This window comes from Camponotus floridanus, unplaced genomic scaffold (assembly GCF_003227725.1).
Source record: "Camponotus floridanus strain SB8 unplaced genomic scaffold, Cflo_v7.5 scaffold66, whole genome shotgun sequence".
In the NCBI taxonomy this organism is placed as follows: Eukaryota; Metazoa; Arthropoda; class Insecta; order Hymenoptera; family Formicidae; genus Camponotus; species Camponotus floridanus.
The window spans coordinates 735,312-747,716 of NW_020229834.1; the positions used below are offsets into that span (position 1 = coordinate 735,312).

Sequence of the window (12,405 nt, forward strand, 5' to 3'; positions counted from 1 at the left end):
CCGCCCCCGCGCTTTGTCCCCCCAAATTAACCCGATACCTGCCGTATTACGAGCCGTCCGGCGGAGTTAATGCGTAACGCGCCCGTTATTAGCTTGGAATAAATTCTCTTCCCGCACGACCGGCATTCCGATGGCTAAGCTCGCTTACTATGATGTTACTCGCTATGAAATCTGAACAGAAACAATTTAGACAAAATTAACGATATTATTATGATATATTATCTTGTCATTATTAATAACATTCGAACGAGATAAAAAACGCAATAATTATGCCAGTAACATATTTAACGATGCTTCACCCCCCAAAAAATAAAGAATTAAGAATTTATATTGTACACTGTATAAATTACAACACAATATTGTGCATTAATTATATATATATTACGTCGCTCGCATCCTTTTTCTCTTTTCATAATTATTAATTATTTACAATTCGTTACTACTTATAAATACGTACACGACTTAATATACTTTTCTTAACTTTCTATTAAACTTAGAAACTTTAATCCGACCCAGAAACGTTATTCTACAATGTATATCGTAATAACTCGTGCAAGTTCTACTATCTATGTATGCACAGCGAAGTGCGTTCGTTTCGAGTTTCGAAGGAACTTCGGGCACGAAACTCTCAGTGGCATTTGCCTCGAACCCATCTAGCCCTTCTCCGCTAACCGCGGATATTTATTCTCGTGCTTAACACACGCCATCCTTTTACCATTCGTGGTCGCGCTCGGTTGACAGACGCGGACGGTAATTGCGAGACATCTGCGGGCTCCAAACGTCGTTTCTCGTATCCGCCTCCGTAAATTAACGAAATAGGAACCGAAATTGTGCGCCGCGCGAAATTAGGAATCCTATTCGTGATCAAGAATTAGAGTGAGCTTGATAACACGATTCGCGAAAGCTGGATTGCTCTTTTGAAACTCGTGCGGAATCGTTCCCGATCTGCAGATTGGAGAGTACCATGTCGATGTAATGGATGAAATCGTTCTAGTTGAGAAGAAGAAAAGTTTGAGAATAAAATTTCCAGAGGAAAATTTCTCAAAATTTATCTCTGCCATCTTAGTTTATAAATCTTCGATACGCATAAAAATTTCGTCAAGTTTGAGATATGCACTGTTTTTCGTGGATTTTAATTAAATCGAAATCACAATAATTTCATTAATAATACGTCAATCCTGTTTCGCGGATACTAAAAATGTATACGTCTGTGTTTCAGCGGGCAATATCCAAGTGGACTTTAAGATGCCAAAAGAGGCTACAGTGGGTTCCTCGATCGATCTGAGATGCGAGTGGCGAATATCGGGTGGCGATCTCTACTCGGTCAAATGGTACAAGGATGATCACGAATTCTTTCGATTTCTACCCGACAGCGCTCAAAGAACCCAGATATTTCCTCGGCCAGGCGTAAAAGTTGAGGTACGTCCCACATCTATGTTTGCCATGTTGAAATTTATATGATTGGTATCATCAATCTTGTTATATTAATGTTAATTATCTATCGAAATAATCCGTAAATACCGTGGATGGAACTAAAATATCCTTCTGTATAAGACACATACATATTTCTTCTAACACACTTTGTAATGTTTGCTAAGAAAATATGCTTGAAAAAATGCATGATAAATCGACGCAATTAAAATAAAAGAGACGGAAGAATTTTAATGATAATCGCATCGGAGAGACACATTATCGCAGATTCGATTTTCCCCGATTACTCTCGCAAAATTCTCTCGCTCGGTACAACCGCGTCGAAGATGGAACAAGCGATCGCTCACATCGAGCGTATCCGAAGTGGTTCGAAATGTTCATCCCTATTCATGCGTTTCGAGGTCGGAGGAATCCTCCCTTCGCGGTGCAAGCGAAATTCCTTAAAATGCCGCTCAGAAACTCGACAGCACCGGGTTCTTTCGTCGTACGCGGGATTCGATGCAATCAATCTTCCCCCCCCCCCTCGCTATTCCCTTCTCCTCCCTTCCCTCTTCCCCTTCTCTCTTTCTCTCTCCTTCTATCCTTCGTTCCGGAGCATCGAGAACACGAAAAGCCCGAAGAGCACGCGAGCCCTCGATAAGACGAACGCGAGGAGGAAAGCTCCGAAGGGGCCGGAACGTTGTCGACGTGTGTCGGGATCCGTACACAAGTTTTCGCGATTCCAATCGGTGGCGCTACCGTGAAGCAGACGGCACCATCACGTCCCAGTGTAATTCATCTTCCTGGGTCTGGTTGGCTCGCTGGCTGGCTGGCTGACTGGCCGGCAAAACGTGCCGGGTAGTAGTGCATCCAGACCAGCGTTCTTACGCTGGTACAAACGAGGAGCGAGTTCATCGCCGCTGCCGTTGCCGCCAACGCGATGCTACATCATCTTTCCCGTAACTCCTCCGTACAAGCTGTCAGCCGCTATCTTCACCCAGGGTCGGTAAAAGGAAAGCGAGGCCGCGGTAAGCTCGTTGAATAGTCTTCCGCACATGTTACGCTGATGGTAGCGCGTATAACCGAGCCGGATCGATGAAAGGGATTACGTCGATATATCAAGGAACGAGAAAAGCAACGTTATTCTTGTAACTTGAGGTGAAAGCGATTAGAGCTAAAGGAATATCCTAGATCTATATACACAGGATGCAATCGGAGAGATCGAATAAGAAAAAGAAATATTGCTTTTTTAAAAAATTCCTTTTTCATCAATATTTCGAAAACATCTTATTTATCAATATTACACGTTTCCTCTTTTTATTTATAAACCGCAAAATAATATTAGCTTCCTCGTTCCAAGAGGTTAATATGATGCAAATTTACAATTATATTACATTAATTAATAATTATATGAAACCATGAAATTGTATTAAGTGAAAATGTATTAAGTGAAATTCTTAATTTCAAATTGAGTATAAGTGAGGCGAGAATTTATCATTTTGCCGTAACAAAGTATCAGCTGCGACGAAGTCTGATCCATAGTTTAATAAAGAGAAGTGAAACTGCAGTTCAACTTTGTTAAATGGTGTTTCATATAATGCTGATAATATTAAGATAAACGTGATCAAATAGATCATATCAGATAATAAAAATAATTATTAGATGTTTTGTTCATGTAATATTTTATAATATTAAATTATATTAAATGTTAGAATATAACTTTTTTTAGAACTTGTATTTTAATATTCCGTTTCATTTCGTCTGACTATAAATTGGTTCTTTCTACTTGTATTCCGTTTGTCTGATCATATGATCACTTCTAGTCACATCCCCTCTGTTTATACTGCGATTATTACTGCACATAGACGCTGAGAATTTTAATTAAATTTACATACAGCTGAAATGTTGAATTAAAATGTAGACTCTTTTTTAAAAAAATGCGACTACTTATGGATTACATATTATATTTATATATTTGATATTTATTATTAAAATCAAATGCAGTCCTTAAAGAGAGAATTCCTATATCTATAAATTTGCCGATGACGTTTATCGATTTAATTTATGTTCCGCAAAGAGGCTAGGAAACGATCTATATTTTAAAGACATTTCAAGGACCGGATTAATCTGTAGAAATACGCTTGTAATGTAAAATTCAATCACCGATGTATAATTACGATAGCTTCTATCAACAATGATTAAGCGCACGATTTTTTCGCCCGTCGTTAACATCCTTGACAGAATCGATTTCCAACGCAATGCATTCACCGCATCCTTCTGCCGATATCAACGAGACAGGAGCTCGTTCGCTGAATCTGAGAATACGTCATTTTCTCTAGAATTCTCGATATATACTGATGGATTCGCCTGTCGGCATTCTTCGTAGGAAACGAGATCTCGCTAAAGTGAGGAAGAGCGTGAAAAGACGTTGAATAGCATATCGACACGATAGCGCAGATATTTCCTATATACGTGCGGAATTATGTTTTATTTCTTAGTAAAATATTTTTGCATGATTTATATCTGTGTGCTTCTTTCAGTATAGCAATACCTGTCAATTTGCACTTTTCATGCGTTTGTTTGTTTTTCCAAAATATTATTTTCACAGAAGAATAAAAAACAAGAATTTTTTATAATTATTAAACTATATCAAAGATATCGAGTATAATCTAAAAATTTAAGAGAGCTTTATTTTGAATAATAATTTTCTTAATTAACTAAATAAATGAGAGAGACAAATTCCTCAACTTGACATTATTAGAATATGATTAATGCAATATTAATATTAAATATATATATATATATATATATATATATATACAATAAATTAATAAATAAATTAAAATTATTTATGAATTTCTTTCGACGAAATCCTACAACATTTTGATATTACATGCAATATCGGTAGAAACACGAATAAGTTTAAAACTTATTTCTGAGTGCCACCTGAGTGTGTTATCTTTTCCTGAGAAATCTCCACTGGTTTTCGATTCTTTCTCGCTTATTTCTAGTTCTTTCTCCAACATTGAGGATTGAATGTTTCAAAGAATGCAATCCACCAGATTGTACTCCAATATTCTACAAATGACATTCCTCGATTCGCTCCCTCCCCTTAATATCACATATGATATAAAATATATATATATATATATATATATATATATATATACATATATTATATATACACACACACATATACAGATATATGTAAAATCAATCTTTTCACGAATAATAAAAGAAATTGTAAAGGATATTCCTACAACGAAAATTTTACATTTAAACACGATCGAGCTGAGTCGTTTCTTTTGAAAACGCTGCAACTAAATGTATGCAAATATTATACTAAATTACTTTTAATTAGTTATTGATCCGGTTTGAATTATGTACGTCGTTTATTTTAAAATTAGCATAAGTCGAGTTTTTAAAGTCCTGCTAAAATCCATGCATTAAATTATCTTTGCATTGAAATTCATAAAAAAATTTTCACATATATTTTCAAGATAAATGAGTCTATTAAACTTTTACACTGTACATACGTTTAAATGCATAAAATCAAAGCCGAATGAGAGAAGATGCAAAAAAGCGTTGTCGACACACGCTATCAATTTTTTGTTAATTTTCGCGGCACACGCTATCATCGATCGGTGGTAATCCCTATCAGTAAAAACGAGCTTGCAGTATTGTGAAATAAAAATGTAAATCCTCTTTTAAAATATAATCGGTATGCTATCTTTTGACTTACAATTAATCGATGCGAATTTTAGACATCAATTTGTCAAACACTGATCTATGATAATCTAAAGAGAAACACGTAGGACACTAAAATAAGATACGTATGCTGATGTAATTATATAAAATAAAGATATAACAAGGGAGACTTTATTAAAATGTAACATATATCTTTTCTTGAAGATACTTTTGGTTCATTTTTTGAAAATTATGGATTCCACGGCTCCACTCAATGAAGCAAACCGGAACAAAGTCGTGCTCCAACATAGTACAGTAGCTAAAGCAAACAGAACTATTAAAATGGAAATTTCGTTGTGTGAATGCACACACTTGCGAGAAGGGGCGAACTTCCGCACAAGATTTTCGGCACGTCGTACACTCGACGCGGCTCGAAAACAAGGTCAGTAGCAACGATAGTTTGACGATAGTTTAAGGATAGTTTCGGGCGAGATCACCCTCGACGCGAAACTTTTCGACGATTCGCGAGTCGGATAATACCCTTTTCCTCGCTTTTTTTTTCTTTTCTCTTTTGCTCCCAGTCATTTTTTAAACTTTCCTCCGCCGGGAGAGCCCGAGTTTTACCCGCATGCGCGCGCGGTCGTTTGCGCAGAAATTTAAATGATTTAGCTCCCATCCCGGGGGAACACACGAATTTTTGATGTTCCAGCAGAACTTTGCCTTACGAGATATATCTCTCGATGCGAGAGAATGGCCGGATAATGGTGGCATAGAAACGATGCTTGATACGTTTCACATTTAATCTGGCATGTGATTTTAGACTTGAGAATTTAACCCTCTCAAAGAGTCCATCTAAATCTCTATTTACAAAGAAGAACTTTTGAGCTCTTCTCAGTGATTAATCAATTAATTTTTGAGAGAATCTTTTAAAGTGTGGATAACTATATTTGTATTTAAATAAGAGATTATATATGTTAAAGATTACAGAATATTAAAGTTTTTGCCTTTTTTATTTCGTGAATGTTCTTTTTATATTTTTCGAAAAATCCACAAATTCATGCGACACATAAATTATAAAAATGATAGGTGAAAATGTGATTATTAATCTCGAGACTTAAATATATAAATATATGATATGTAAAGTAATAAAAAGATTGTTTAAACCGATTCCGCTATATGTACCGAGCTGTAATATTCTGACGCAAACGCACTTAATATCCTTGGACAACATTATACGGCCGCGGCTTTATGGTTTCCGCGGATTGAATATCATGGGAAACCATAACTACATTAATTATCCGTGCGATTCATTTAATGGAATGGAAAGCCGTTTTAAGCCGTAACGCATTCCTGCTTTCAAAATTCCTCATTTGTATGCAGTCGCTATTTCGCATTGCCGTTCTCTCGACCGTGTCACATATCGAGATACTACCGCGACCATTCATCGAGAAAATGAGAAAGAAAGAAAGGGCGAAAGCGGGGATAGCGAAAGAGATATGTGCCATTTGGCCGTGATGCATAAGCTCGCGCGAGATATTTAAGCGCATAAAAATAGCGATAACACAATCGTGCACGATAGTAAAAATGAGCGTAACATTCATCAGACTATAGCAAAAAATAAAACGTATTTATTTTGCGTTTTCCCGTTCATTTAAAATGCTATTTTTAAATCGTCAAAATCTCAGCATGCATCAATTGCGAACGTGATAAGATAATCGCGCGGGTATCTCGCCAGCAATTTAAACGCAAAAATTTTATCGTAACGCCGCGTTTGGTATAACGCGATTTTAAACGACAGGTCGTTTATCATTTCGCGCTAAAAAATTTAACTCAAACTATAGAAATTAAAATGTCAAAAGAAATAATATGAATATAATTTGAGCAAAATATTCTGTGTTGTGTTGCTGTGCGTTATAAACTTGAAATCGCTGCGATTGCTTTTAAACTCGTGAGCGGAAACGAGAGATTGTGTCTGAATTACATTAGAGCACCCGGTCGAAATGAATCTTTCTTACACACATACACGTACACGGATACACGTGACCCAGGTAAGAAATATAAATCAACGAGAAACAGAGCGTTGACGTGGCGCCATCGTGTTTCCTCGGCTCCTTCTTCGTTCGTTCATTCATTCTTTTATCGCGCGATATTTGCATATGCTTCGCGTGCTTCTCGAAGTGACCCGTAAATAGAGCGACTTCTCGAGCGATCGCTACGTGGACGGGAAGCGACCGAAAGCTCGCGCCAGGATACGACTCGGATCGCTGCGACCGGGTCGGCCTCCTCCTCGGTTGGCAGGAAACCAACAAAAATTTCCAAACAATCTGACTAATCTGCCGCGAGCCGCGATCTTCCGCCTCATAAATCGTCGCTCCACTCTGTTCTCGAGGGCCGTAAAATCTAACAACGTCACTGTGCGTGGCCTATATTATTCACGAATTCCAGGATCAATGAGATGTATTGCGGCGTAATAATATACACTCTGTCCACAAACCGAACGGCAATGTTAGCAACGACCGCGATCACGCAACGAAATGAGATGTTGCATTAATGAGGGAACGACGAGAAATTAGCGTTGCTCCTCCCGGTCTGATCGATGAAACGTCAAAATCCTGTTTTAACGTCGCGCGAGATTACCTATCTATCCATCTCTAAAGTGCACAAAGTTTCGCCCCGATTTTTCTGCAAGGGATGCAAAGGGATGCCGCGCGCGTCGCTTCGTCGTCCTTCCAATTTCCCATCGAGGAAAGAGAGAGAGAGAGCGGATAGAACCAACAACATCCATTACACGTCCGTATCCATCCATTAAGCGACGAGTCTATGGACGTCGTTTTGAACGCGCTTAATGGATTCCGCGGGAAGGTTAATTCAACGTAGATGAAAGTGAACGAGGGAGAGGGAAGAGCAGACGAGCATCTCTGGCGGGCGACGCCGGACACGAATTTCGCGAACGCGTTATCTCTCATAACTTTTTATCAGTCATGAATTAAAAGAAAGGTTATTTAGTCGTTTATTATTTCTTTCGTGAATTTTGCATGGGGGTTCTATTAGAAGAATAATATCAATTCAATTCTATAATATAGAATATTGGATTAGAAATATTCGATTAATATATCATATTATTTCGAGAATAAAGGATATATACTTAGATCTTCCTTTTCTACATTTTCATTGCATCTTTTACAGATTATAAATCGTCGAGTCAGACAAATTTCTCATTAAATGTAAATCGACAGTTTGCCCAGACAATCCCCGGGCGCCCCCGCAATAGCCGCGATGCGTTTAATGTCCGTCTGTCGCGGCCTTACAAGACAATTATACGTTATTGTCGACTACGGATTTTAACGGCCATAGTCGTTGTGACGTTTATTCGTGCGCAACTTTTATCCCCGGAAACTCATCGCGTCGCATAAAGATTCGAAGAGAAGGCGGCTTACAGGTTATTCAAAGTTAACGTGCCATGTAACTCAGCGGTCTTCGTGGTTCGCCGGATAAGACGGGTACGCCGTAAGTACATTTTAAAAGGTAGCTCGGGGAAAAAAGAGAAACCAGAAATTTCTCTCTCTTTCTTTCGCATTAATGCCTGGAAGATACATTGATGACGGCAATAAAAAGAATTGAATATAAAACTGAGTGTATATGCACAGGCATTAGAATCGCGCAGGAAAGGAATTCGAGTTTACGGTCAACTAACTGTAATTATCCTGTGCCACAATAGGACAACGTTATGGTACTACAAATGCTAACCCAAGCCCCGCCTCTCTAAGAGCGAGAGATTACTTTACATTGGAGGTAAAAGTAATAAAAATATTTTAAAAAAACGTTGGATCATATATATGTATATAATCTTACATTTAAATTGTCCTTTTAAATTTTTAATTGCAATTAAATTATAATTAAGATAGATAATTTGTCTTAGATATTCGAAAAGAGGATCGATGTAATTGTGCAATGGAACAAATGGTGGAGTAGAATTGAAAATACGGATGAAAACGCAACCACTCGTCTTGCGTCCGTATTTACTTCCGCTTTAATGACGTCTCTCGCGGTCGAAAGACAAATTACATGGCACTCGCGTTTTCCGGAAAGTACCTAGGAGTGTGTCTTTCCTGTATCGAATGAACCAAAGTTCCATTCGGCGACGTAGATTAGCGCTACTCGTGCACGCGCGCAAGATTCACTCTCTCTCTCTCTCTCTCTCTCTCTCTCTCTCTCTCTCTCTCTCTCTCTCTTTTTCCCTCTCTCTTCTCCCCGCTCAGGTATTATACTTGCAGTCGCGGTAAGAAGTTGCGAATCAACATCTCGTTATCCGGGATTCGAAAACTTTCGCGTCTGTACCCAGCTAACTTCCGGACACCGCTCCTCTCCTCATCACTCACCTATGTTTCCACTCGCATATTCCCGAGAAGAGGCTGATTGTTACGCGACCTTTTGTATAATTTCCGTCTATCTCTCGAAGAGATTGAAGTCTCCTCTTTTGGGGTCACAACAAAAGTAAGTAGACGAAGTTGAGAAATCCAATTGATGAAACAGCAGATTGTCGGCCGGTACAAAGAAACTCGCGAAAGATCCTCAACAACATCGATAACAAGGCATTACAAATCTCTTTCCCTTCTTTCTTTCCTCCTTCTTTCTCTGTCTCTCTCTCTTTTTATCTCTCTCGATTTTCAATATACATATTATTCGAATAACGACTTCAATGATTTCAGCAAAAAAATGCAATGCGAATGAAGATTGAAGCGATAAATGAACACAAAGTAAAAGCTGAGAAAATTTTTGTTTTGCTAAAACTATATAATATCTTGTTGTTAATGAAAAGTTTAATTTAAGAAAAATAATTAAATAGCGAAAATATATGAACCACTATATAAGTGACTTATCTATCTACAACATATTTAATCATCTTCATAATCACATTCATAATCATATTAATTATTTCAAATATCTCATTTTCATATTATTAATTAATCATTGACGAGAAGACGTAGTTGATTACCGCCTAGAGGTTGATATCTTTGTCGTCCACAAAGTATGTCATTAAATCTCGCTCCGCGCGATTAATTTTACAGCTCAGTGTCATCAAGGGAGCCGAAAACTTCGAGACGCCTCTTCTCCTCGTATCCTATTTCGGCAGGATCTGGTCTGGCGTAGTTTCCCTCATGCTCTCTCCTTTCTCCCTCCCTCTCCACAGGGGATCTCTTAATACGCGAACGGTGTACAATTTCGAAACTTAAAGGGCGAAGTCAAGAAGGGCTCGGAGCAAATTTGCCTAAGTTCCTCGACTTCGCTTCCTCGTTCATCCCTCGAATTATTTCGAGCTTCTATCCGCCGGTAAAAGTAATTTTGTTCCCGAACATGGAGAGAGAGAGAGAGAGAGAGAGAGAAAGAGAGAGAGAGAGAGAGAAACCGAATAAGATCGGCATCGTGCTGAACCGAGCCGAGCAGGGTCGAGTCGAGCTGGTCGAGTCGAGCTAGTCGAGTCGAGATGGCGGCAGATTCGGTGGAAAGGCAACCGGGGAAAGATGCTTTTAGTTTATTACCTCGAGGAAATTACACCGGCGAGAGAGTCTCCGGTCGGCCTCGTTATTTTTTTCCCCCCTTTTTTGCTGCTCTTACGCCAGAAGGCACCAAGTGTCGCGACGTCCGCGCGGGGGATTTAAAATCTGCTGCTCGAAATGTGTAAGCTCCACCGCGCATTTTGAGGAATTACATTGGGTCTTACGTTCGTATTATACCGTATCTCGCTCCGGTCGTTTCCACAGTGCGTGTAAAATCGCTGCGCTTTTATATTCGAGGGGATTTTACCCTCGGCAAAGTACGGCGCGATTTCCTCCTCAGAAGAAGAGAGATTTAAACAGAGGACGTATATTAAAAATGAACTATATTTTTTTGACTTATACTTATTAAAGGAACGCCCAAACTTTTATGCGTTATTTCTATATGTATTTTCTCTTTAAGAATTTTCTTTTTTCTTTTTAATTTCAAATTTACGCTTCATCATCAAATGAATTACTTTCGATCAATGACCGTCAATCTTCTTTGATTGCATCCACTTGCGATTATTGGAATAGCTTAACAAAAACGAGTTGAAACGACCGATATAAATGTTGACGTCATTCTGAGAAAATATTTCTCCCTCTCGATTCATGATCATAATAAGTTTCTTCCACGCCGATTTACATAAACATAATCTATCGCGCCGCGTTATCGACTACTATATTACTAACTTTAAAACTTTTCTACGTCTTTTTTTAGACGCCTTTCGTAAATGTGCAAAGCGGAAAGTTTCGAGCGAAATTAAGCAAGGCTTGAGTTTGTTTTTCCGCGCTTTTATGAAGTTGATGAAAATTGTAAAAGACCTATAATTATTGCGAATTTCGGACATGGGGATTTTTATCTCGAAGCTATGAAATATCAATTGTCACGAGTTACCATATCATTCTATTAGCGCTATTAAATTGTTGATATCGAAGAAACCTAATCTGTATTCATTTTTAGTTATTTCCCGCAATGAATGTATTAAATAACTACAGATTCCTACACGTATTGTTAATAAATTGGTTAATAAATCAGTTTAGCTGTGAAACAAAATATGTGTCAATTATTTTAATGATTATACGATTGCAATGGCATATTCCACATGGACACGTTCAAATGATCAAAGTTCCCGCTATCTTCACTAGCGAGGATGAACGAACGAAAGTTTCTAATTCACTTTAATTAAGCGTCACCACGAGCCAGCCGGATCGTCGACCGAAAGAGCGGCACGCCTGTCACTATCAACGGCAATTTTCCTTAGTGTCTGAAATCGCGTGGATTATCAGAATATCGGAAGATCGACGACGCGCTCGCCGGAGGTGCCTTTAATGTAACCGGAAATTACGAAAGAGACGGCTTTTATCGGATGCCAGATGCGACGCAGCTTCGCGGGCGTCTCGACGTGTCCCGACAACCAAATTGAAAGCGGCCGCGTCAATAATCCGCTTTTCTCTCGCGCGTTATTCTGCGGGAGTTATCTCGAATCCCACCTCAATGAAGGAATCTAAAATCTTGATGAAACTGTGTACACAACTGGATATCAAACTGCGTACACAACTCAATATAATGAATCTAAAAACATATATTACTGTTTAATTGAAAAAATTAAAAAATTAATAATTAAGCATGAATCCATATAATTTGTGGAATATTCGATTTGAATTAGATTTGATCCTCAGTTATCATAGTCAAATTTCACTAATGTAATTATATTCCGTTCTTGCGATTAGATTTGAGCTCGGACCCAAGCGAGCGCTATGAGGCTAAAAC

General features: G+C 38.4%; 1 protein-coding gene across 1 annotated transcript in view; it reads left to right on the plus strand.

The window, feature by feature from the left end:
* Positions 1-12,405, plus strand: part of LOC105250461 — a 175,215-nt gene that overhangs the window by 105,827 nt on the left and 56,983 nt on the right. The window contains exon 2 of the mRNA XM_025413366.1: positions 1,220-1,419. Within this exon, the coding sequence (XP_025269151.1) occupies positions 1,220-1,419 (200 nt within the window). The remainder of the gene's footprint in view (positions 1-1,219; positions 1,420-12,405) is intronic.